At 44.4% G+C, this 27,782-nt stretch overlaps 3 protein-coding genes across 4 annotated transcripts; 1 reads left to right on the plus strand and 2 right to left on the minus strand.

The window, feature by feature from the left end:
- Positions 1-3,482: 3,482 nt before the first annotated feature.
- Positions 3,483-7,395, minus strand: elf3 (E74-like factor 3 (ets domain transcription factor, epithelial-specific)). Of its 2 annotated transcripts, none has more exons than XM_079748494.1 (8): positions 7,227-7,395; positions 6,851-7,020; positions 5,721-5,960; positions 5,477-5,584; positions 5,209-5,400; positions 4,861-4,980; positions 4,508-4,703; positions 3,483-4,343 (listed from the first exon to the last, which is right to left on the minus strand). In XM_079748494.1, the coding sequence occupies exons 2-8, from the start codon at positions 7,011-7,013 to the stop codon at positions 4,229-4,231; spliced, it is 1,134 nt and encodes a 377-aa protein (XP_079604620.1). In that variant the 5' UTR covers positions 7,014-7,020; positions 7,227-7,395; the 3' UTR covers positions 3,483-4,228. The 2 variants fall into 2 exon arrangements, with proteins under 2 accessions (XP_079604620.1, XP_079604619.1); XM_079748493.1 differs by having other exon boundaries at positions 4,861-4,983.
- An 8,060-nt stretch (positions 7,396-15,455) lies between these two features.
- Positions 15,456-18,998, plus strand: apobec2a (apolipoprotein B mRNA editing enzyme, catalytic polypeptide-like 2a; the record flags this gene model as incomplete). The annotated part of the gene is made up of 3 exons (XM_079747473.1): positions 15,456-15,667; positions 17,192-17,413; positions 18,692-18,998. The coding sequence occupies 3 exons, from the start codon at positions 15,456-15,458 to the stop codon at positions 18,996-18,998; spliced, it is 741 nt and encodes a 246-aa protein (XP_079603599.1).
- Positions 18,999-23,624: 4,626 nt separating this feature from the next.
- On the minus strand, positions 23,625-26,302 carry pth4 (parathyroid hormone 4; the record flags this gene model as incomplete). The annotated part of the gene is made up of 3 exons (XM_079747901.1): positions 23,625-23,934; positions 25,898-25,986; positions 26,273-26,302. The coding sequence occupies 3 exons, from the start codon at positions 26,300-26,302 to the stop codon at positions 23,625-23,627; spliced, it is 429 nt and encodes a 142-aa protein (XP_079604027.1).
- Between the last annotated feature and the right edge of the window lie 1,480 nt (positions 26,303-27,782).

Below are 27,782 nucleotides of genomic sequence, written 5' to 3' on the forward strand. Positions count from 1 at the left end.
CTATTTGCACAAATTGTTTTGAGAAATGCACTTACTGTTTTGCAAATGTTGAGGATGATTCGAGAAATGTACCAAACTGACTGAGAAAAACTGTAACTCAAATAGAATGATATGTGTCAAAAAAGTAAATATGAATCTTTGAATGTCTTTCGCAGAGCGTAAATGTTCCAGCTTTACTATCCCTTCCTTGTAGGTGCATCATGAAACATTAGATAATCGTGTAAAAACAAAACGTGTGTGGTATATGTGGTAATATTGTGTCTGTTGCTTTGATTTTGTGTGTCTCCATCTGTATGTGAATAACCTCAATATATTACAAGATGAATGTCTGTACATTTTGAACCATGTATGTGTGTGTGTGTGTGTGTGTGTGTGTGTGTGTGTGTGTGTGTGTGTGTGTGTGTGTGTGTGTGTGTGTGTGTGTGTGTGTGTGTGTGTGTGTGTGTGTGTCAGAGCATGTGTGGGTCACAGCCCTATCATAACACCTTAACTACCGTAACCAAGAGGTTCCTAAAGGCAGGGCTTTTATTGTAAAACATATATCACTCAAAGAGCTATTTTTTAAACACAAACGTATGGAATGGACTGCAGACGGGTTAATTAGCAGTCCTCACCGCGCTGTCAAAAACAAAGCATGGTAAATGCTTAAATGTCCTGTGTTCTGTTCATGTAGACATATTACAATTTAAATGGTTTACATTTATATATATATACAGATTTACGTTTACAAAAAGGTTGTCTATCAACAGTGTGACAGAAGATTCTGTTCAGGCAAACTATTCAGAATATAAGATCAGTAGTAATGTCTTTCTTCAATGTAAACTTCATATGTAGTAGAGACTGTTAGAGGATACAGTAGATCTTATGATATATATGTATGATGCTCATGATAAACAAAATATTAGTTGAAGAGATAAAGATATTTGTTGAAGATATGATTAATTAATTAATTATCTATCTATCTATCTATATATATATGATAATAATTTATTTTTTTTAAATAATATAACACCACACACTTTATTGCCCTTGATTGCCCCATAAATGGCTATTATACTCAGGTGTAAGTCTTGAGATTTTTATGGTTGTTTCCTGTAACTGTGAAATGACAACACATTGTCAAATGCCCTCCCTTTTACCAATGAGCCAAGCAAGACATTTTCCTCACTTTATTATTATTTTTATTTATGTTTTATAATAATAATAACAACACTAATATATAATATATACTATATAATAATACATTTTTATGAAGCACCTCAACAACCCTTTGAAAGTCCTAAATGAAAAGATGGGAACATTATGGCAGAGGGGTTAAAAGGTCATATGAGGAGGAGGGGGGGGGGGAGAGTTTGACAAAATAATGGAACAATAATCCCTTCATGCGCCAAATGTGTGCCTCTAATATATTTATCATATCTATATCTAATATACAGAATGAAACAACAACACCAAAGCGGTTCCCCTGGAAACAATATGCAGCAGGTCAGCTTCCAGGCTCATTCAAGGGTACAAAATTGAAAACTTCTCACATCCACATTTTGACTTGGCCCCTCCTTACAACTGTAAAATGGTATCTCTTTTCATCTAGCCATTAAACGCTGGAGAGCAATATTATTCTGGACCTGAGAACGACTACACATTGTCAACACACACCATCCTGTCTCATTCAAACATTGAGCAACAGGTGTTTGTTTCACCATGTAGAATGAAGTGTAACATGCAGCAGGAAGAGGGTATAAAACAAGGGACCAGGAAGCTTGTCCGTGGTCATGGGACGAGGGCTGTCAAAGTATCAATTGCATGCATCCAGGCATCTGGAAACCTGAAAACCTGTTCACATTCCCAACCTCAAATAACTACGGTGCAAGGCAATGAACAGTTAATTGTTGAGTTAAAGAGATATATGTCGGACATTATTAAGTGATTATTCAGAGGCCGATGGTGTACTCATACAGTTCATCACAATGCCCACTTTCTCTTCTCCTCTGAAAAGATAGTACCATTGTAAATGTTTCTGGTGAACATTGACCACCACAAGGGGTAAAAAACACATGCTTACCACAAATTAAACAGATTTAACGCCACCAGCACTAACCAAAGTCATCTGGATGCAAATCTGAGTCAGAGTTGGAGTACTTTATTGTTCCCAAGAGAGACACAAGGTATGCATTTTAATACTCCCCTCAAATTCAATGGCTACTGCTGACGCCGGTGGCTGGGTTATAAAGTTCTTATCATCGAGCTTCCAGTAAACTGAACCATTGTAAACAGACTAGGCTTGGCTAGAATCATTATTTTAAAGCTAATGATTAATCAACTCAAAGATCTGATGTCATCGCCTCATTTGAGTTTTTTACACGTTCGCTTGGATCTGTGTAATCTCCCCTGTGGGTTCTCTTCTATTTATAATCTCTCTTTGATACATTAGAACGAGTCTGTGTCGATAGTCAGAGGGTGATTTTGGTAGTTCACTTCTCTGGCTGTGGCCTGATGAAATCAGGAGCCTTGGCAGGATGAAGTGCACCCGGATGGGGCGTGGCCCGCCGATCTGCGTCCTGGGAAATAAGATAAGCGCCTCATGTTACAGACATATTGCATCAACATATGGAAAGCATAATGACATGGGGATGGTCATCTTTTAAACAAATATTCCCATGTCAAAAATACAGCTCCAAGTGGATTCTATGCTATGCTTGGCAGAACAATGCAGTTAGGTCATGCCAATGAATACTCCTACCCCTCCTTTTCCCTCCTTTTACTGGCAAACATCCCAAGACTTCCCGTAAGCTACGTGCTGGAGCAGCATTCTGGTTCATTGCCAAATCCACCTGTTAGACAGGTATGTTGATCCAGGGAGGAGTGGCCGGTTTCAGCTAACTGAAGGGGAGTGGGTTTGTGTGTACAGTGCATGCTTGTTTATGTACGCATGTGGCATTTGTGTGTTTACTTACCTTAGTTTTCTTTTTTTTTCTATTTATTAACACATCACGTGTTAACAATAAAATCTATTAATTAATCTGATTATTAAAATCTGTAAATATATTAAGCAGGGTCAAAGGTGGTAGGAGGGAAGGTCTAGAGTAAGTTCAAGGACCTGGCTGTCGTAATGCTGGACCTCTTACTGCACACATCCCAATTCAGATAGAACAAGAAGAAGAGTCATTCTCTGTGACGAGTAATCAGTGGACGGAAACTACAGTGTTACTTAATCAGTACAGGCTTCTAGCAGGAGCAGAGGAAGGGTCCAGCTCAACAGTGAGGGCTTATCTTCACCAGGGTTTTGGATCGGCCATTGATTCTCTTTGGGGTGTTCAATCAGTGGTGGGTTATTCTTGAGATATCAAAATTGAATGAATCGAACATTGACTGCAGATAGTGAGGCTTCTGCAATGTGTATGTGAGTTTTACTTAAGAGATAATAGAGCAACATGACAGCTGTGCAGTCTTTGCTTTTAGGGCCTCTGAACAGTAAACACAGGTTTTTAAAAAAACTTCTGGTCTTTATTGAATCTTTGAAAGGAAAGCAAAAAAGCTTATTTTTGCTAGTATGTACACCGCAAAAAATCTGAACTGTAAAACAATTATTGAGGACACACATTAAGTGATACATTTCTAAACATTAAGTGATACCTTTATCCACCTTAAGTGATAGATTTATACATTATAACATCATATCGGGTTTCAGGACAGTTCCATCTCCAGTTCCACCAGGGAATATAGAAGCAGATTAAAACAGCTTGATTACGTATTCTCTAAAGGATAACACACGCTCGGACTTTATTAATCCCAGACTGCAAAGAAGAAAAAAAGTAATACCCACATACCCAAATATCTTTCAAAATGAGTTGCAAAACAAAATAAAAAATAATCTCTCAGAATAATACATTCCAGTGAGAAACAATATCAATTGGGTGATAAACTCCATGCAAATCACTTTCGCATCCAATCAATATAATGAGTGCACAAACTCACAGTGTGGTGACTGTGGTGCAAGTCACAAATGCAAAAATAGAACAACACAACGGTCATAACGGTTCATAAAACCTACTAGAGCCAACAACAATGGCTTACATTGTCTGCAACACCTTCCCTGAGAGAAGTAAGTGTCATTCATATTAGGATAACTCAGCAACACCATGCCAGCCAAACTATGACTGGAGAGGCAACACATGAAGATCCAGGTCCCTCTCGACTTCACGTTATCGTCATCCCCTTCGCCGCTGGGCTAGGAGGCCATGCTCCCCATTGGTTCGACCTGCCACCCGTTTGAATTTTTCCCGAATTTATAGACCAGCCGTCTGCCGTCGACCCGCTCCAGGATCTCCCTTTTGTAGTAATACCTGGGGAAGAGCGTTCAGTTGTTAACTCTAGGTCACATATTATTGGACAGGCACCATGGCACTAAAAAAGAACAGCAGAGGCCCTCTGAACACCGTTCTCCCTCTTTGATTTTGAAGGATTTTAGAGTTGCTTTTTGGAAGGGGGCGAGGACTCAACTGCTCACCTCATTGCCCTGCTGAGCTTCTCGTAGGTCATGCTGCTGTTCTTTTTCTTCTGTCCCCACAACTGTGCGACAGCCTCAGACTTGAGGAACTTGAATACCCCCTCCCGCCGGTCTTCCCATTTCATCAGGCCCGGGTTCTTCTCCTGGTGGACCAGGATGTCCCTGATGAACTCCCAAAGGTGGGTTCCACGGGGAGCTGCAGGGAGAGGCACCGTCAGACCGAAGGCTCAAAGTATGTGTTTGTGTGCAAATGCAAGCAAAACCTTCGTCCAATGCAAAGGTAAGGCCAATCTGAAATAACCCAAACGGTTTAACAGTGTAAACCGCGTCCCTCAGAGCCACGCGCATCCTACCGTGTTTGGTTTTCTTTTGATTATCAAAGAAGAAGCTTCCGCTGTCCCGGCTGAGCTTGGGCGGTCGCCCCCGCGGCCTCTTCCCTCGGAACTCATCCTTCTCTGGTTTGATGTCTTGCTCTGCTAGGGGGAGATGGAGACCCATCCTCAATTATACTTCTTGGCTTTTGTGGTACTAATACTCATCTGGAGACTTGAGACTTAGTATTTGAATATGTTTACCATGTACCAAACAAAGAAAGTAATTATATTTATAAAACGGCACAGAATTTTTAATATTATAAATCTCGAAGTACAATATCTTCTCCAACATTTGATATATTTCCAGAGCAGTGGGTGCATACTTACTGGGGGAGTAGGCAAACTCCAGGTCCGAGTCGCTGCTCCTTGACTCCGGGGAGCTGGGAACCTGGATCCCACACACTCTGTATTCACTGTCGGAGAGGTCTGACAGGTCTGTTTCTCCCAAAGGGTCAATGGCCAGCGGACCGGGCAAGTCATAAGACGCTCCATAGTCACACTCCTTCTTGACGTCGCAAGCTGTTGACCAGAAGCAATGTCAGCTCGCTGGTATCAGAATGCGTCAATCATAGCATGCTATGGGAAAGGCACCTACCATCGTTGACTTTTAGGGTGCTCAGGAAAGGGTAGCTTAGGCTGTCCAAGAAGCCCTCTAGCAGTCGACATGTCTCATGGAGCTCTGATCCGGACGGGTACGGTGGTTCTGGGAAATGAGAGCAGTCAGCAACATTGTCAGTTTTTTGCTCAACCACAAAACATAGTAATGCTCCTTTTAATCTGAATTAAACGTCTGAAACTAGTGCTAGAAAATCATTTAGTAAAAATTGATAAAAAATTACCATATCTGGTTTTAGGGACATATTTGGAGAGGCTGTGATGGAGTTCTGAACCAAGATAAGGCCCAAAATCCTGTAGCATCTGTCCCTCTGTCATGTGGCAGAGATGGCGTCCGTCCATAGTGCAGGAGGCCAGGCTCACATGGGATGCGTCAAACTTGAGTCTGTCTACATGGTCACTGATGAAGTCTAAGACATGTTCTTCTGACCAATCCTGGGGATTACGCTGCTTGTACCCAGGATCTGAAGGGTGGAGAGACCGAGGGGGAAAGGTGGTTAAGTGTGCTGCTTAATAGTTGTGGAGATGAAGTCAAAACCAAAAGTATTGAAGGAATAAATGTCAAAATCTGGCTGTATTTTGTCATAAAGCTTATGTCATTAGCATAGCCAATACATCTACATATCCCTCGATAATTTGAAAGCTAAAGAGCTTTGTCTTGCCCTGCTTGTTGGTATATGTTGTTGAGGTCAGACTAACAAAGCCCCGACTGTTTAAACAATGAGGTGGCATGGAGTCCTCTATCTGGTGATTATGCCTGGTTAAATATTGTCCACCTGGTAAATCATTGTGTCGAAAGGAGGTCAAAGCAAAGTTCAGCAAGTTAATGGCGTGGCTGTCTGAGTCTTGGTTTGTCAATAGAGTACTGTCTCCGCTATGTCCTTACTTGCCTGCTTGTGGTTTCACTCCTTTTGACAGTTTGTTTCCCTAAAGCAAACAAACTTTACCCAAACTAGAACTTCTCTAACATTTATAGAGATCAAGGGTTCCTCGTTACAAGTCAATTATTTTTAAGAATGTATGTGATGATATGATTATTATATTTATATATCTTGTATAAATATAATATCTTTATTATTCTTGTGGTTATTATTCTGCCATGACCTGGACTGGTCATATTTCTTACATTGAAACTCCTGAAATACCCCACAGGATAAACAAAGTGTTACTTGACCTCAATGGATAATTTATCTATCTGATCTATCTCGCGTTGAGTAAACAGGATTAGTTACACACCAGAAAACGCATGATCAAGCATGATGTACTTTCTGCTAACCTTTACAAACAACAGAGTTTTAAGAGTGAAACACACTGATGTGTGTGTGTCACCGTTCTGATGGGAGCTGTTTGTTACCTGCGGGCCCTGACTCGCCCCCCGGCGGGCTACAGGGGTGGGGGCCACAGTCAAGCTCCAGGTACTGCATGAAGGACGGTTCGTGCAGCGCGTCATCAGGGCTCGGGTACATTGTGAGGTTAGCGTGGGTGAGGACGCTGCTCAGACACGGGGATAACGACATGCTTTACCTGCAAGGGGAATGGCATGAGGTTGGAAAGAGTTCAGAAACACATACATCACTGAAGCACGAAAAAAAACGATCTACATATATAGGAGATGGATAGATAAATAGATAGATACAATATATACCCATAATCGGGTACAAATATAAACAAATAAACATAAATAGAAGCCACTATTGTTGACACAGAACACATTTCATCGCAACATGTACCTGATTCAGGGGTAACCGCCGTCACACACTGCAACACAAGATCCTAGATATTCCACAGTGGCTCTCTCTCTGTGTGATGTCAAAATTTAGAAATGGTTTGAATATATATCCTCTTCTTCGTCCTACCTTCCTAGAATGAGGCCTCTTCTAAGAGCCAGATATGCACCTGTTGTTATATTTACCTGTGTGAATTTATACCCCCAGGAAGAAAAGAGGAGGGCTGTGGGTGTGTGCTTGTGTTGGTGTGTTTGCTTGTGTGTGTGTGTGTGTGTGTGTGTGTGTGCGTGTGTGTGTGTGTGTGTGTGTTCAAGGGGATTTCCACACAACCCTCGGCCACTCCCTTTCCATTGCTCCATTCCTATTATCTTCCCCCTTCCAGAGAACTTGATTAACCAAACAAACCTGCCCTTTGCAAAGTCTCGTACATCGTTCAGACATGCAGTGCAAGGATCCAGCCCACGCACACACACACACACACACACACACACACACGCGCGCACACACACACATACACACACACACGCGCGCGCACACATACACACACACGCACACACACGCCACACACACACAGACACATGCTCGCATGTGTGTGTGTGTGTGTACACACTCCCACACAAACTAACAAAACATTGTTTCTGGTCCACAGGCACACAGGACCGGTACAATGGGCTAGTGTCACCAGAAGGGGGGGGTCTGGGACCCAGCAGGTGACACAAGTTGCTGGTTCTAAAAATAGGTTAGTGGCGCCTGGACCGTTGTGTCCACACTGAGGCATTCAGAAGGTATCACACCGTATCTTTTACTTTGTGGTTTAGATACGGCCAAGGCTGACAAGGTGTCGGAGGGACGGTCCTGTTACTGTTGAGCTTTTAATGTGTGGCCAGTAATCAACCTCAGATCAGATAACAGCAGAACCGACGGGAGCGCTCCGTGTTCATGCTCTGTTTGAGTCAGACAGGCAGAACCGTTGAACCGGTTCAGTTGTTAACGGGAGCTCATTTTTTAATTTCACGATCACCCTGCTGGCTGAAGAGCTGTCAGGCTGCACAACTGTGAGCCAGAACACACCACAGACACTGGGCTGGACAGAGTGCTCTAAATCATAAAAGATCTGACTAAAGGGACCAGGGGCCAAGGGGCGACAGGACAGACAGACAGACAGACAGACAGACAGACAGACAGACAGACAGACAGACAGACAGACAGACAGGCCAGGGTTCAGTAACAGGCTGGTAGTCTGAGGGTTCAGTAGTCTGAGGGTTCAGTAACAGAATGGTAGTCTCAGGGTTCAGTAGTCTGAGGGTTCAGTAGTCTGAGGGTTCAGTAACAGGCTGGTAGTCTGAGGGTTCAGTAGTCTGAGGATTCAGTAACATAATGGTAGTCTCAGGGTTCAGTAGTCTGAGGGTTCAGTAGTCTGAGGGTTCAGTAACAGGCTGGTAGTCTCAGGGTTCAGTAGTCTGAGGGTTCAGTAGTCTGAGGGTTCAGTAACAGGCTGGTAGTCTGAGGGTTCAGTAACAGAATAGTAGTCTCAGGGTTCAGTAGTCTGAGGGTTCAGTAACAGAATGGTAGTCTCAGGGTTCAGTAGTCTGAGGGTTCAGTAGTCTGAGGGTTCAGTAACAGGCTGGTAGTCTCAGGGTTCAGTAGTCTGAGGGTTCAGTAGTCTGAGGGTTCAGTAGTCTGAGGGTTCAGTAACAGGCTGGTAGTCTGAGGGTTCAGTAGTCTGAGGGTTCAGTAACAGAATGGTAGTCTCAGGGTTCACTAGTCTGAGGGTTCAGTAAGTAGTCTCAGGGTTCACTAGTCTGAGGGTTCAGTAACAGAATGGTAGTCTCAGGGTTCAGTAGTCTGAGGGTTCAGTACCAGAATGGTAGTCTCAGGGTTCAGTAGTCTGAGGGTTCAGTAACAGAATGGTAGTCTCAGGTTTCACTAGTCTGAGGGTTCAGTACCAGTCTTGAGGCAAGGAGAGGGTTCATGGACGTGACCTTGAGATGTGTTTGAGCTGTTCTTTACCATATAGTGGCCGGGTGCGTAGTACACAAGTCACATTTGAACCAGAGTATCTGTATGTGTGTTCCTTGATGTTATCCAATCGACACATTGTCTGGGATCCAACAAACCGCTGTGTTCTAGCAGAAATTCTGGGCGGGGGGCGGCACAGATTCCTGGACAGGAAACCACATACTGCAGGGGGCGGAGCGACGCCTTGTTTTGTTGAGACTATATTCACCAAAACAAAACTCATTTCAAAGGAGATCTCAATACTTGAGTGATCCTCCAGTGGTTGCATGCAGCAACTCAAACTTGTTATCACTGTATTTGTCAGGCTTTGAGTTTGCCTATGGAATAAGTGGTGAGCTTAGTGCTGGTTGTTAACACTATGGTACAGTTGTGGATATTTGAATTTCTTAAAGCTCACAGTGACCAAGACAAAGGGAATGTTAACGACTTCTGTAAGAAGGCCTGACGACCTTGTATGGTGGATCCAGTAGATGCGGTCCAGAAAGTTCATGAAGACAAAAGTAAACTGTAACAAATGGAGAAAGTAGTCCATAAGATAACGCAAACCCAACGGAAGGACCTTGCAGACAAGTGAAGGACTAGTCTACTAAGGACTCCAAGCATCCTCGCAGTGTGGGATTCAGCCTCCCTAGAAGGGTTAGGTGCAGGCTCTGCTTTAATCTCTTATCAACTCTCTACTATTCTTTATTCTCTTCTCTTTTCTCTCTTCCCTCTTTTCTACTTTCTACTCTCTACTCCACTCTCTGCTTTACTCTTGTTCTACTCTCTTCTCTCTTTTCTACTTTCTACTCTCGTCCCTACTCTCTACTCTCTACTCTACTCTCTACTTTACTCTTGTTCTACTCTCTACTCTCTTCTCTCTTTTCAACTTTCTACTCTCTTATCTACTCTCTTCTCTACTCTACTATAGTCTACTCTCTTCTCTCTTTTCTTCTCTGTACCCTCTTCTCTACTCGTACTCTCTACTTGTACTCTACTCTCTTCCCTGCTGACTTCTCTACTCTACTCTACCCTTTCTACTCTCTACTCTCTCTTCTCTACTCTCTTCTCTACTCTATTCTCTTCTCTGTTCTCTAATCTGTTCTCTTCTCTCTTGTTTTTAAAATGCATTAATATTTCCACTAGCCCTTTGAATTAAATACATATTTAGTAATGATATTCTAATCATGTACCAAGATGCATTAACTCAGATGAAGCCAAACGAGCTGATAACATCGTGAACAACAGATAGGCCGATAGGGCCTGAGAGCAGCAAGGTTTCAAGTGACAAGGTGAGCTCTGTTGCAGAGTATCAGGTTAACCTGATACACAGCTTGATCAACAGTGAACCGAAACTACTCTCGCTTTTAGAATGTTTGTTAGCTCAATAGATTGTGCTGCCAGACTTCAGTAGAAGTACAAATGAAGCGGGCACTTTTTAAAGTGTGATGTTGCATGTATTGTGCACATGTCATCAGTGTCCCTGGTGGTCTCCACCACACCACTGACACCAGGTGGATTCATGAACTGCATTTTGCCTGAGTGTCGTTGGAAATCCAATATTTCAGAAAGTCAAAAATGTGGGGGCATTAGCTACACTCCTACTGTTCCAGTTCACCGGGGACAGAGAGCGCCACCTAGTGAAGCCAAAGTGAATGGGTTCATCTCTCCCAGCAGCTGGCTTAGAACTGGGCCATTGAAATGAATAGTGCGCTTGTGCAGCACACTAACTTGCTATGTTTTATAAATAACATATTTGAATATACTATACTTGTATAAGTCCCCCACACACACTTCTATTGTGGACCAGTCCCAAAGATTATCAGTATCATCCACATGATCTAATGGTTAGGTCTGAAAGGTTATACCAAAAGTATCTTTCTATTTTAGAAAGATGGAAATACCAAGGTCAATTTGTATGTGCTGAAAATAGATCAACATCTTGTCGACCTTTGAGTCCAAACATGCAAACCAAATGACATGGTGAGAAGGTACCTGAGCGTTTTCCTCCAAAATGTCACAATCACTAATCACTCACATTCTTTCCTTGACAATGAATGGAGGAAACAACCATATGCTGCCAGGAATGTTACCCAACAGGTTGGTTTTTGTCAAAGCGTTCACTTTCACGGCCTACTGAGCTCTCACAAACAGCGAGGAGACATCAGCCTCATGGTCCTGAGAGCCTCTGTCCTCTCACAAACAGAGAGGAGACATCAGCCTCATGGCCCTGAGAGCCTCTGTCCTCTCACAAACAGAGAGGAGACATCAGCCTCATGGCCCTGAGAGCCTCTGTCCTCTCACAAACAGAGAGGAGACATCAGCCTCATGGCCCTGAGAGCCTCTGTCCTCTCACAAACAGAGAGGAGACATCAGCCTCATGGCCCTGAGAGCCTCTGTCCTCTCACAAACAGAGAGGAGACATCAGCCTCATGGCCCTGAGAGCCTCTGTCCTCTCACAAACAGCGAGGAGACATCAGACTCATGGCCCTGAGAGCCTCTGTCCTCTCACAAACAGAGAGGAGACATCAGCCTCATGGCCCTGAGAGCCTCTGTCCTCTCACAAACAGAGAGGAGACATCAGCCTCATGGCCCTGAGAGCCTCTGTCCTCTCACAAACAGAGAGGAGACATCAGACTCATGGCCCTGAGAGCCTCTGTCCTCTCACAAACAGAGAGGAGACATCAGCCTCATGGTCCTGAGAGCCTCTGTCCTCTCACAAACAGCGAGGAGACATCAGCCTCATGGCCCTGAGAGCCTCTGTCCTCTCACAAACAGAGAGGAGACATCAGCGTTATGGCCCTGAGAGCCTCTGTCCCCTCACAGAGAGAAATGAGACATCAGCGTTATGGCCCTGAGAGCCTCTGTCCCCTCACAGAGAGAAATGAGACATCAGCGTTATGGCCCTGAGAGCCTCTGTCCCCTCACAGAGAGAAATGAGACATCAGCGTTATGGCCCTGAGAGCCTCTGTCCCCTCACAGAGAGAAATGAGACATCAGCGTTATGGCCCTGAGAGCCTCTTCTCCCCTCACACCGCTGCCCCCCCAGAGGGGGGGGTTTTGAGCGACTGGGGAAAGGCCAAAGTAACGCTCGTTAATAAATGGCAGGGAAGGCTAAACATCTGCTCAGCTGATCCATCGCCCATACTATCAACACACTAATAAAGTGTGTGTGTAATTTGCCACAGCAGGTGAAATTGTAACTCACACAAAAACACATACACACGCACGCATGCACACGCACACACACACACACACACACACACACACACACACACACACACACACACACACACACACACACACACACACACACACACACACACACACACGCACACAAACACAAACACACAGACCAAAACAGAAACTAGATTGAGACTTTTGAAAAGAGAGAGGTGGTTTGTTTGCTTGGTCTGCTTGATAATGGTGTTATGCTGAACATTGGCAGGTTGAATTTCAGGGATTCTCATTGATTGAAATGCCCTGATTAATGGAGAACTGGGCACCGGACCAACTGTCAGCAGGTTAAAATAGCCTTCAGTGCGAATCGCCTGGCTTGTGTGTGAATGACTAGAGCAAAGATAGAAGACATTGGCTCTCTCTGGTGGTCAATCAGAACAATGCAGATTACTACACATGACAGCCATGACAAGCAAGAATATAAATCACTTTATTTATCATACTTGATTTGTTTTACAAATCAAGTATGATAAATAAAGTGATTTATATGCTTGCTTGTCACAATGGAAAATGGGAGTAGAAATAAGCAGAATATATACATTGCACATTTGATGCTCTTCTAGATGTATTTAAAGATAGTCAGCCCACTCCTCAGCTAGCTTGTTGGAAATGCATTAAAGATAGGCTTATTAAATTCCTAATTTATATTAAGTTCAAAATAGTGCTAATTGCAAGATGTTTTATTTCCAATGAGCAACATTGGGGATTGGATTTATTTTTTTTATCCATCACAGCAACATCGTTTTTTTGTTAAAGATTAAGAACTTAAAATGAATGACTAAATACAATAATCTATTTTAAATAATGAAAAGAAGAAACGCCAAACCTTCCTTCATATTCCCCTATTGACTAAGTATTAACCAAGATAATAAATTGCAAATGATATCTTGCTAAATATTAACTCAGTAAATTATGTATTACTTACTCATTATTAACCCAGTAAATACACGGTCAATTATATATTAGTTAATTAAGTATTAACCGGTAATTGATATATTGTTTACTAAGTATCAACCCGGTTAATATACAGTAGGCCTAAATTATACATTAATTAGTAAGTATCAACCCGATAAATTATACATTACTTACTTAGTATTAACCAGTAAATGATTTAATAATTACTAATTATCATCCCGGTTAATGTATGGTTAGTGATGGGTATAAGACTTGGTAAATAAACTGGTTAACACAGAGAGAGAACAGCTGATACACTGAGAAGTAGCACCAGTGCCCCCCATCAGCCATGGACCGAGCGTTTTTAGGTCATAACTCAGAAATAATGACCAACTAGCAAAGTTAACGACCAATTCTTAGACACGTCTCCTCTGTCACAATCAAGTTACAGCTGCACATATCCAAGTTTTTTTTTTAAGGTTAATTATGTGCTATCCAGAAATGAAGATAGTTAAGTTAATGTTCATGGCTCGGCCGATTCATAAAAGGTTAATTAGTTGTACCTTAATAACGATGGAATAGTTTCACCTTCCTTACAGAGTCAATTGTCATCTTGTCCTTATTAATGGTGTGGGACGATGGTAGAGGTTCATTTTAATGGACGATGGCATGCTCTTCACAAAGGATATGGTAAGAACAGTGTAATACCACTATAACAAACAAAGCTTCCATCTGTGGATCAGTTTCTGCTTACTTACCGAGTTAATAGTGAAACATCTGCAAGAAAGTATCCAGTGTGCCATAGCATAAGATTTGCTATGACGCTAGGGGAAAAGGTTAGGATTGATGACATTTTTCAACTTCAATAAAACAATTCCTAGTTTCTAAGGTAAATCTAAAAAAAAATTATAAATGGGTGGAGCTATGAACAATTATTACAATTAACTGTTATCAACATCCACCTTGGTACAGGATAACGCTGTTCTTGAGCCGCTCCCAGAGTTCAGACCTAAGCAGGGAAAGAATCCATGTATCCATGACGATATGACGCCATGTAAGGTAAACCCTCTGGATGCTGGGGAGAAGCAGCCAGCGGTGTGCTGTCCTCTGTAGCGCTGTAGACCGCTAGAGGAAGTAGAGAGAATACCAACATTCATACAAAGTTGGCTAAAATAAGGGCTCCATGGTCCATGTATAACCTTGGATCGTTGGGTTAACCTTTACATTTAACCAGGGATTAATACTTCCTTCTATTTTGAATCAAAAATGGATGTGATCTGAGATCTGCAGACAAACATCACTACCTTAGTGCATCAACGGCCATTTTTTTTCAATTATCTTAAAGTACCATTTCCAATGCCGTTGGTGTCGGCCTGTTCTACGGTCCCGGTGCCCATGGGAGAGCTGTCCTTCTCTTCTCCGATGGAAGAAGAGGGCTTCCTGCACAAAGGCTCTCTGGATGCCGTGTGAGCAGCTGCTGTGTGTGTCAGGTCAGGTGTTCCTTTCTCCCCCCCGCCCCTACCCGTCCTACCAATCACCTCTCTTTCTGTCACAAAGTGACATTGGTACGAACCTTAGGAGCTAAGTGGTTCAGGAGAAACCTCTGTAAAGGGACGTTTTGAAACACATGCACACACACACATACACACGCACACACACAGACACACACACACACACACACACACACACAGACACACACACACACACACACACAGACACACACACACACACACACACACACACACACACACACACACACACACACACACACATATACTAACTCAGCAATAGTGTGTCCCTGGCCACCACCTAGCTCGTCTTTTAATAGCTCTGGACGGCGTCTGAGCAGCAGCTGTCTGTGTCGGTCAAACGGCCCCTCTCTCGCCTCCTTCTTTGACATTTCTGCCACATCCTGGTCTCTGCTTTTCCCCTTTCTACCATTCCACTCCCAAGTCCGCCGGGCTCCTGTCTGCTCTGTAGGCTGTCTCTGTCTTCCATGTGTCTCTCCTCCTCTCTCTGCTCCGCTCTCCCCCTCAAACACTCCACCCAACTCCGGACTCCGGACACCCAGACATTCGGGACATATATTCCACACTGAGCATGGCGGACCGGAAGACTGCCCAGCCCAGGAGGAAAGAGAGGAAGGAGGCGGCAGTGGAAGCGCCTAAAGACAAAAAACAAGTGGCGATGCAGGTGGCGGTGGGCGCCGCGGACGGAGGCCAGCCGCTGGGGAACGGAGGGACGGAGGCCGGAGCCGCCAACGGAGAGGCTGTGGAGCCCATGGAGCTGCCTCCGTTTGAGATCATCACAGGGTACGTCCCCACTCACCACCACCGCACAAACACCACTAGCACCAACCGCAGGCTTGAGCTAAGGGCTGATCACCATGGGGTCTGGTCTTGATTGGAACACAATGAAACGCACACTTTGGTTTAGCAACATGAAGCTGTACAGAGATGAAAGCACCAGAATACTGACATGCTGACGCACACACACAGACACGCAAACAAACTCACACAGACAAGCACACACACACACGCACACACACACACACACACACACACACACACACACGCACGCACACACACACACACACACTCACACTCACACACATACATTACGTATCTCTGATAAGATATCTGAACTCAATATGAGTGACAGAGATTTAAAGGAGTTTGCAACATGAGTTGCTGGTTCCTGGCCTGCTGTTGAATATGTCAATGCTCACAGGTCTATAAATAAAGATCTAGGATTCCACTGTTGGCAGACACTAAAATAGAAGCCCACATTGACCTGATTATCTCGCTGTCCGGACCTTATGGTCGCCAGGAATCCCTCCGGCTACGTGAACTCTTATTATTGTGTGGTAAAAGTATCTAAGAAAGGGCTCGGAGTCAATTGACCTTCAGGGAGGAGGTAGAAGCTAGCGTTGTAGCACATTCTGCCATTACTATTCACACATAATCATGCACACACAACAGGCATGCACAAGCACGCACGCACACAGCCAATGAGGACAAAAGCTTTGGTTTGCCTGAGCAAAATTTTGCAATACATAACATTTGCTAGCTCATAGCCTAAATGTATATGGACAATGCTGATCGATAGTGATTTCAATAAAGTTATCAATAAAATTGCATCCTATAACTGATATATTCTACAAATTAAAGACAGTGGCTGACCCGTACCTCTCTTTTTGTTCACGAGAATCTTACCATAGACACTCCTAAACCCCTCCAACTCACCATAACCCCCTCCCACTCACCCTAAGCCCCTCCCACTCCCACTTAACCCATCCGAGACGTCCGCTGGGTCAGTTTGCGTGACACAGTTCACAGCGGTCAGAATGGACTCCGGAGGTTTTTGAATTCTCTGAGTAGCCCCCCTGCCAGCCGGAGAAGCTCAATGTCACACAGTGAGAAATCAATCTGTCTTAATGTATCCATAACCCAATCCTGCTTAATTCTGCGTCCTCACAAAATGGTCCACTTTGATTTCAGTTGCTTAAAGGGGACTTATAATACCACCAGGTGTGAGTGTGATTAGCGGTTACAAGCCGTTTTGAAAATCTGCCTCTTCTGGCATGGATGAATTGGGCGAAAAACGTCTTGTAACAGCTAATCACACTCACACCTGGTGGTCACTTTTAAAAACTCTGCCAACATGGATGTCAACATTGTACCAGATACATTAACAGATACATTAAAGATATTATGTTTTCCTCCCTGAAGGATAAGCTGGTCTAAAGATTGTATTCAAGAAAATGCATTTCATGGAGATAAGATCTCAAGTCAGTATTTATCGTTTTCTTCATTTCTCATCTTCAACCGAAACAGAGACCGCATCGACCCTTTCGCTTTCAAGTTTCAGTTCAAGAACGTGGAGTACTCCTCAGGGCGGAACAAGACCTTCCTGTGCTACCTGGTGGACAAGGGCTCCGCCGACGGCCTGGCCCGGGGCTACCTGGAGGATGAGCACGCCGGCCTGCACGCCGAGGAGGCCTTCTTCCTACAGATACTGCCTGACTACGACCCCGAGCTCAAATACAACGTCACCTGGTGCGTAGCTACGCTGGCCCTTCACATCTTATGTCTCCCACCTGGTACCTAGCTAAGATGACCCTTTACACGGTATGTCTCTCACCTGGTACCTAGCTAAGGTAACCCTTCACATCTTATGTCTCCCACCTGGTACCTAGCTAAGATGACCCTTTACACGGTATGTCTCTCACCTGGTACCTAGCTAAGATGACCCTTTACACGGTATGTCTCCCACCTGGTACCTAGCTAAGATGACCCTTTACATGGTATGTCTCCCACCTGGTACCTAGCTAAGATAACCCTTTACACGGTATGTCTCTCACCTGGTACCTAGCTTAGATGGCCCTTTACATGGTATGTCTCCCACCTGGTACCTAGCTAAGATAACCCTTTACATGGTATGTCTCCCACCTGGTACCTAGCTAAGATGACCCTTTACATAGTATGTCTCCCACCTGGTACCTAGCTAAGATAGCCCTTAATATGGTATGTCTCTCACCTGGTACCTAGCTAAGATAGCCCTTTACATGGTATGTCTCTCACCTGGTACCTAGCTAAGATAACCCTTTACATGGTATGTCTCTCACCTGGTACCTAGCTAAGATAACCCTTAATATGGTATGTCCCTCACCTGGTACCTAGCTAAGATAACCCTTAATATGGTATGTCTCTCACCTGGTACCTAGCTAAGATAACCCTTTACATGGTATGTCTCCCACCTGGTAACTAGCTAAGATGACCCTTTACATGGTATGTCTCCCACCTGGTACCTAGCTAAGATAGCCCCTAATATGGTATGTCTCTCACCTGGTACCTAGCTAAGATAGACCTTAATATGGTATGTCTCTCACCTGGTATCTAGCTAAGATGACCCTTTACATGGTATGTCTCTCACCTGGTACCTAGCTAAGATAACCCTTTACATGGTTTGTCTCTCACCTGGTACCTAGCTAAGATAGCCCTTAATATGGTATGTCTCTCACCTGGTACCTAGCTAAGATTGCCCTTTACATGGTATGTCTCCCATCTGGTACCTAGCTAAGCTTGACCTTAACATGGTATGTCTCTTAAAGAATATGCCCAGGAACAACGACAAATCTGAATTAGAAACACAACAAACCTATAGGTTTTATAGTGTTACTAGATTGATTGATGAATACAAAGTCATTTCATGAATATCTTGAACAATTCAAATAATAATTAATATTAAAGTACAAGGAACTTGAAGAAGAATCATACAAAGGTCGGAATACGACCATGTGTTCCTCTGAAGAGTAAGTTTGACTTCCTCCTCAGGTATGTGTCATCTAGTCCATGCACAGCCTGTGCTTCAAAAATCGCGGAGGCTCTAAAGATAAGGAAGAACGTCAAACTCAGCATCTTCGCCTCCCGGCTGTTTGAGTGGGAGGAGCCAGAGATCCAGACGGGCCTCAAAGCCATGCAGGAGGCGGGCTGCAAACTGAGGATCATGAAGCCCCTGGACTTCTCCTATATTTGGGACACATTTGTGGAGAACGATGAATGTGACCTGAACCTCTGGGAAGACTGCAAGGACAGCTATGAGTATTACCAGGAGAAGCTGGCAGACATACTGCAGTACTAGCCAGAGTGAGTGTTGAGGGGGGGGAACGACACTCCCTACAGTGGTAGTGTTGGGGACACAATAGACACTCCCTACAGTGGTAGTGTTGGGGACACAATAGACACTCCCTACAGTGGTAGTGTTGGGGACACAATAGACACTCCCTACAGTGGTACTGTTGGGGACCCAATAGACACACCCTACAGTGGTAGTGTTGGGGACCCAATAGACACACCCTACAGTGGTAGTGTTGGGGACACAATAGACACTCCCTACAGTGGTAGTGTTGGGGACACAATAGACACTCCCTACAGTGGTAGTGTTGGGGACCCAATAGACACACCCTACAGTGGTAGTGTTGGGGACACAATAGACACACCCTACAGTGGTAGTGTTGGGGACACAATAGACACACCCTACAGTGGTAGTGTTGGGGACACAATAGACACTCCCTACAGTGGTAGTGTTGGGGACACAATAGACACACCCTACAGTGGTAGTGTTGGGGACACAATAGACACACCCTACAGTGGTAGTGTTGGGGACCCAATAGACACTCCCTACAGTGGTAGTGTTGGGGACCCAATAGACACACCCTACAGTGGTAGTGTTGGGGACCCAATAGACACACCCTACAGTGGTAGTGTTGGGGACACAATAGACACTCCCTACAGTGGTAGTGTTGGGGACACAATAGACACTCCCTACAGTGGTAGTGTTGGGGACACAATAGACACACCCTACAGTGGTAGTGTTGGGGACCCAATAGACACACCCTACAGTGGTAGTGTTGGGGACACAATAGACACACCCTACAGTGGTAGTGTTGGGGACCCAATAGACACTCCCTACAGTGGTAGTGTTGGGGACACAATAGACACTCCCTACAGTGGTAGTGTTGGGGACACAATAGACACACCCTACAGTGGTAGTGTTGGGGACACAATAGACACTCCCTACAGTGGTAGTGTTGGGGACCCAATAGACACACCCTACAGTGGTAGTGTTGGGGACCCAATAGACACTCCCTACAGTGGTAGTGTTGGGGACCCAATAGACACACCCTACAGTGGTAGTGTTGGGGACACAATAGACACTCCCTACAGTGGTAGTGTTGGGGACACAATAGACACACCCTACAGTGGTAGTGTTGGGGACCCAATAGACACACCCTACAGTGGTAGTGTTGGGGACCCAATAGACACACCCTACAGTGGTAGTGTTGGGGACCCAATAGACACTCCCTACAGTGGTAGTGTTGGGGACACAATAGACACTCCCTACAGTGGTAGTGTTGGAGACACAATAGACACACCCTACAGTGGTAGTGTTGGGGACCCAATAGACAAACCCTACAGTGGTAGTGTTGGGGACACAATAGACACACCCTACAGTGGTAGTGTTGGGGACACAATAGACACTCCCTACAGTGGTAGTGTTGGGGACACAATAGACACACCCTACAGTGGTAGTGTTGGGGACCCAATAGACACACCCTACAGTGGTAGTGTTGGGGACCCAATAGACACACCCTACAGTGGTAGTGTTGGGGACACAATAGACACTCCCTACAGTGGTAGTGTTGGGGACACAATAGACACACCCTACAGTGGTAGTGTTGGGGACACAATAGACACACCCTACAGTGGTAGTGTTGGGGACCCAATAGACACACCCTACAGTGGTAGTGTTGGGGACCCAATAGACACACCCTACAGTGGTAGTGTTGGGGACACAATAGACACTCCCTACAGTGGTAGTGTTGGGGACCCAATAGACACACCCTACAGTGGTAGTGTTGGGGACCCAATAGACACACCCTACAGTGGTAGTGTTGGGGACACAATAGACACTCCCTACAGTGGTAGTGTTGGGGACACAATAGACACTCCCTACAGTGGTACTGTTGGGGACCCAATAGACACACCCTACAGTGGTAGTGTTGGGGACACAATAGACACAGTTCACACTACATTGGTAGTGTTGGGGACACAATAGACCCAATAGACACAGTTCACAATACATTGGTAGTATACTGTGTAGTTAAAGGTGCTGTACCTATAATTTGAGTGGCATTTGTTTTGCCATTCAGCTATTAGTGACTGAAATGCTCTGTAAAATGTCTGCTCCAGTTGGATGCAAGCCTAACCCAATTTACATTTAAGAACACTCCCTGCCCACTTCTGACCAATCAGGGACTGTTTCCCTGGGAGCAGAATAGGAGGTAGGAAGGGAGGGAGGGAGGAGAGAGTGAGGGAGAGAGGAGAGAGGGAGGGAGGGAGAGGAGAGTGGGATGGAGTGAGAGGAGAGAGGGAAGGAGGGAGAGAGCGGGAGGGAGGGAGAGATGGAGGGAGGGAGGGAGGGAGGGAGGGAGGGAGGGAGAGATAGAGAGGGAGTAGGGGAGTAAGGGAGGGAGGGAAGGAGGGAGAGATAGAGAGGGAGTAGGGGAGTAAGGGAGGGAGGGAAGGAGGGAGAGATATGGAGGGAGGGAGGGAGGGAGAGATGGAGGGAGGGAGGGAGAGATAAAGAGGGAGTAGGGGAGTAAGGGAGGGAGGGAAGGAGGGAGAGATAGAGAGGGAGTAGGGGAGTAAGGGAGGGAGGGAAGGAGGGAGAGATATGGAGGGAGGGAGGGAGGGAGAGATGGAGGGAGGGAGGGAGAGATAAAGAGGGAGAAGGGGAGTAAGGGAGGGAGGGAAGAAGGGAGAGATATGGAGGGAGGGAGGGAGGGAGAGATGGAGGGAGGGAGGGAGAGATAAAGAGGGAGTAGGGGAGTAAGGGAGGGAGGGAAGGAGGGAGAGATATGGAGGGAGGGAGGGAGGGAGAGATGGAGGGAGGGAGGGAGAGATAAAGAGGGAGTAGGGGAGTGAGGGAGGGAGGGAAGGAGGGAGAGATATGGAGGGAGGGAGGGAGAGATGGAGGGAGGGAGGGAGAGATAAAGAGGGAGTAGGGGAGTAAGGGAGGGAGGGAAGGAGGGAGAGATATGGAGGGAGGGAGGGAGAGATGGAGGGAGGGAGGGAGAGATAAAGAGGGAGTAGGGGAGTAAGGGAGGGAGGGAGAGTGGGAGGGAGGGAGAGAGATGGAGTATTTTTTTACCATAGGTCCTTCAAACTTTTGGTAATTAATTTTTTTCATTCAAGAAAAAAGATGAGTTAAAGGCTTATTCTATACTTTTTTGACTGCCTTATGGTAGATTCAGACCGCCAGGGTCTTAAAAAACCCTTAAAAAACCCTCCTAACCCCATGTTTAAGAGTAAGAGCAGGTAGAGCAGGTAGATACTGTGATACACAACGTGATGTTGATGCTGCTCCTCTCTCGTTCTGTCTCCCTCCACATAGGAACACAGTTGACCCACCACAGAACATCATCATAACTCCAAGACCACCTCCACTGCATCAGCCTCCATGTTGTTCCCCTTTTGGTGATCGATCTGTATTGTCCATAATGCACAATTGTTTGTTTTTATCTAATTGAGTCAATGTTTTTTTAATTACAAAAATTAAGTATTTAGTTATAAATTAAAATTAAAAAAATATTTTAAGAGAAGTTAGCAGAATATGCGCTTGAGTATGCAAGTATGCAATGTACAATTTGTAATCCATTAGGACAGATTTGTTGATCCATTTGTCACTTGAACCACCTGTATGAATGGATTTATGTGACGGTCAATTCATCTCAGTGGATTCACAAACCTTGCATACTTTCACCAACCTTACATCGAAATATTCATCTTTGCACAATTTTAGGTAGGTTCACTATTCCAATAGCTCTTGTAATACGACTTACACACTAACATTACATATATCATATGATATAAGCCAATTTAGGTATTTCATTCATGCTGTTTATTTGCCATATATCTTGGTAATGGGAGCACTGCCAGTGTGGCAGTGCACATCTGTGTTTCAAATGCTGCTTCATCCAACCTGAACCCGCCATCATCTTCACTCGGCCAATAATGTGGAACTGAGTAAGACAATCTCACCTCTTTTATTCATTAATACAATTATAGATATAATAATATATAATCAATGCATATATTATGTATATTTATAATAATTGTTTTCATATGATGTAACAATCCAAAACATGTCTTAAATCATATTAATTCTTAAAATAATAGTGCTATTTTAAATGGTTATTTGTGACCTTCTCAATGTTCTAATTGTGTATTTAAATTGACACTGATTTGTAACTGAATCAAACCAAGAACACAAACATGGCCAACGTCTGGCTCACCTTTAAGGCGTCTTCTTTCTGTTCTTAAATGGGGACGCCAAATCAACCATCAGGGTCACATTTCCTACTACCATAGTGAGGAAAAAACGTATAAAATGCCAAATTATTTGACAGATTATGATTGCAATGTATTTATCTGAGCAACATTTACTAGTATTACAACGCATTTAAATACACAACCTAGTAGATTGCTTAATACAAAGTTAAACAATGATGGCAACCTTACTGATATCAAAAATACTTCAGATAATAATAAAAAAAAGACTGAAAGAAATATTCCATCACATATTGAGCGTAAACATAACGAGTGATGTATCCAATACTTTGTACTGTTGTCCATGCAATGGATTCAATTATATATAATAACTAGGTCTATAAATTGATCTATATATATATATATATATGTGATTCTACGGCTCTCTCTCTGGAAGTGGCATCAGGTAGGGATTAAAAAAGTCTCTGAGCAGGTTGTCCCTGGCTGCTCTGTACTGGCCCTTTGACCCAGCAGGCTGGGGGCTTCCCCCTAGGCGGGCCCCCACCCCTGGCCCCAGGTCTGGACCCAGGCCCAGCTGGAGGGCCTTGGGGGGCCTGAGCAGGGCGGAGCGGGGCTGGGCGGTGTGGAGGCCCTCTATGGCGCTGGACAGCCAGATGAGTCTCCTGAGGCTCTGGATGCTGCGGCCGCGGTCATGCAGGAGCTGGTGTTCGGTCACCGAGCGCCGGCTGAGGCAGGGGGTACACGCAGCAGAAAGGTTGTTCTACTGCCTCTACTGCACGGTACCGTCGACAACAAGAACAAGCTTAAGACCTAAATCTTATCATGTAGGACGGACGGCACAGAAAGGTTGTTCTACTGCATCTACTGCACGGTACCGTCGACAACAAGAACAAGCTTAAGACCTAAATCTTATCATGTAGGACGGACGGCACAGAAAGGTTGTTCTACTGCATCTACCAAATCTGCCACAATTTTACTGTTACTGCAAAGAGCCACATCACACACACACACACACGTACACACCTCTGGTCAGAACTCTGCTCAGACAGATTTACAGTCATTTACTTTCACAAATGCAGCCATCATTGTTTTTTTCACATTTATGCCACAGGTTCTTTTAATGGCACATAATCAAGGAGTTCTTCTTTGATCACACAGTCGTTTGACACAGATCGTGCAACTATTGCAAACTGAGGCTTGTCTTGTATGTCACAAGACTCATCCCATGAGACACAAAAATACTTGCATGCTTGAAGATCGGAGTGCAACTGCGTTTTAATAGCCGTGTTGTCTGATATTCTGTTTTCAACAGTAAACGTTTTTACACTGCCAAATATGCCCGTCTTATGCCCGCCTTTTTTCCCGCGCCTTTACACTAACAGAGGTTGTATACCGGCTCTACAACAGAGACAATGCAGCAATATCAAAATGAGTAGTTCTTACTGGAGAGACGGTGAAATCCGTGAGCTGCTGACTATCATGGGAGAGAAGGGGATGCAGTCGCATTTAACGTAGACGGAGAAAGATGGTGCGATCTACGAGAAAGACGCAGAGCAACTTTCCTTACAATGCTTTTGTCTGGATAAAAAACATGTGGTCAGCAAAATACAGAATATGTTGGCGTTTTTGCACTTGTAAATAGTAGCCTACACTGAGATGTCTCATTCGTGCATGCGGGTGGCTTGAATAAAAATATAAATAAACATTCGGAGAATGCAAATATTCTAAAGACGTCTACTCTCAGTGTGCAGCCTAGTCTACTCCAATGAACCAAGAAAGCCAGCTCCTTGAGGTGGAATAAACCCCCTCGGTTTTACACAGGCTAGACAGTGTAATTGCAGGGTGTGCCAAGCCGCGACCGTACCGGCTTGGCAGTGTAAAAATGCCTAGTGTGGCGGGACAGTTGGACGTCAGATAACATTCGTTTTAGTTTGTCGTTTTCAGGAGACAAGATTTCAACAACGAGTGAGCTGAAGTGGCGTTGAAGATTTGGCAGAGTGGCTTGCCATTACGTTATTATTATTATTATTTTTTTATCTCCAGCTCTGTTAAAAACGTCCTGTTTTCATTTCATATTTTCGTTTTGCTGTGCATTTTTCCCTGCCATTTTGTGAGCGAACTTGACACAAATTGTTTACTTAACAATAAGGTTTTCCTTCCCCCCAAGCAGAGCGAGTAGTTTTATGTTTAGTACTCATGTTTACATACTCATGTTTACATACAAAGTGAATGTACAGAAGCGATCATGTGAAAACGCACATTTGCGTGAGATGAAAATATTCATGCGGCTTGGGAGCTGAGAGAAAAGAGGGGGAGAGATTGAGCAGTATATCATCTTGTGCTGCTGCACAACTTGAAAAATAGCCGCAGCAATCAGTTCCCCATTAGGGAAGTTCAAGTACAACAGCTTCCTCTGCTGGTGGCGTCCAACCTCTCAGTTGAAACACATTTATTGTCCCCATAGACACGTTTTAAGGTAATTACATGAATATGCTTTATTGCAAAACGTTTAGGTTCCTAAAAACACATTTTCACTTTCTAAAAATGATTTGTAATATCATGTGTTTAATCGTAGCTCATATTTTTAATCATTGCGATATTGGGTGGCCTGGATGGCGACCAGAGGACTCAGGCTTTACTCTACAGACGACTACAGAAGGTAAAGAGCTCCTTCAACACAGCGCTCACCTCTCATCCTCCTGACACCGGCCTGCTGGGACCAGAGCCAAAACAAGAACAGCAAGGAACAGCACAGGCTTACGATCAAACCACATCTTCTGCAATGGATAAAGAGAAGCCATGAATGACACTAATCACCATAGAGACTGATGTGCTCCTTATGACCAGGGACAATCATCATGAATTATCAAACTCGTACACCATCACTTTGGACCCACTACAGAAATGTTTACATTCTCCTAAAACTCAGTTTATCACGGGGGGGGAACTGACCTGAACCATGCGTTGATTTAATACAAAGAATATTCATAAGACTTACAATCTCTCGGATGACATAAAGCAATAAGCTCCCTGCGGGCTGTAAAGAATTGAGGCAGTACTTACGTCCGCCCTGGGGGTGACGAGCAGGGTCATCAGTGCTCTGACTCACAGCCTTTCACTGCTGATCATTGTGCTACAAGGCTTTTTATAGAGCTCCTCTCACACACACACACACACACACACACACACACACACACACACACACACACACACACACACACACACACACACACACACACACACACACATACACACACACACGCACGCACATGCAATAGCACACACCACACCACAATCACACACTTAAGCACACACACACACAGTTTAACATGCTCAGGCATATATACCCCCCAATTGGCCGAGTTAATAGGCACAGATCAACTTATTTCTTAAGTTTATCTTGCAATAAAGAGAATAATAAATCCATTAATCAGGATTTAGATGAACCTTTAGTCTGAGTTCCGTTTGTATGAGCATAATTAATGATTTTGTTGGTAAGGGTGAGGGAGATTCCACCAGCTGTTCCACTAGCTTTTGTTAAAGAGAGTTATTTTATGTGTATAGCACAAAAGTGCTATACACATAAAATAACTCTCTTTAGAGTTAAGTGAAATAACTGTGTGCACAGCTCAAACATTGCGACACTGTGATTCTGCTTTAGAAAAACATCTGAAAGCATGGGGTAAATGTTTTCTTCAATCCACACACTCTCACACACAAGCAAGAGCGCACACACACACACACACATGCAGACACGTACGCACGCACGCACACACGCACGCACGCACACGCACGCACACACACACACACACAGACAGACAGACAGACAGACAGACAGACAGACAGGCAGGCAGGCAGGCAGGCAGGCAGGCAGGCAGGCAGGCACACACAGACAGACAGACACACACACACACACACACACACACACACACACACACACACACACACACAAACAAACATGCCTAGTTAAGATGCTTGTTCCTTGGTTTCACATTCACATGACATTTTCACAACTGAAACTATTCTCCCACCAGCTAACAAGCCCTAATGAAGCTATGACACCACTTCCTGGGATGACAGAAGCATCTCCACCATCACTGCTGGCAACACCGTTGTCTTGACTACATGAGTGGAAGGTTTCCCTTGGTGAGAAATGCTGTCTGGCAAGGCAAGTTTATCTACAGATCACCAATATGTAGATAATTCATTCATCATTCAAATGTCATTGATTACAAATAGACTGATATGCATTTTCAATTACAGTAAAAGCTGCGGCAAACAGAAATGTTTTGATGTTTTTTTAAAAGAATAAACAGACCTAAAAGCAGCTCCATCGGGATAGGTCTGAGGCCTGGGAACAGCCAGCAGTGTTCTGTGAGCAGTGAGCAGTGTTCTGTTAACAGTGAGCAGTGTTCTGTTAACAGTGAACAGTGTTCTGTTAACGGTGAGCAGTGTTCTGTTAACGGTGAGCAGTGTTCTGTTAACAGTGAGCAGTGTTCTGTTAACAGTGAACAGTGTTCTGGGAGCAGGAAGCAGTGTTCTGTTAACAGTGAACAGTGTTCTGGGAGCAGGG

Source organism: Pollachius pollachius (assembly GCF_949987615.1).
Source record: "Pollachius pollachius genome assembly, chromosome: 12".
NCBI lineage: Eukaryota > Metazoa > Chordata > Actinopteri > Gadiformes > Gadidae > Pollachius > Pollachius pollachius.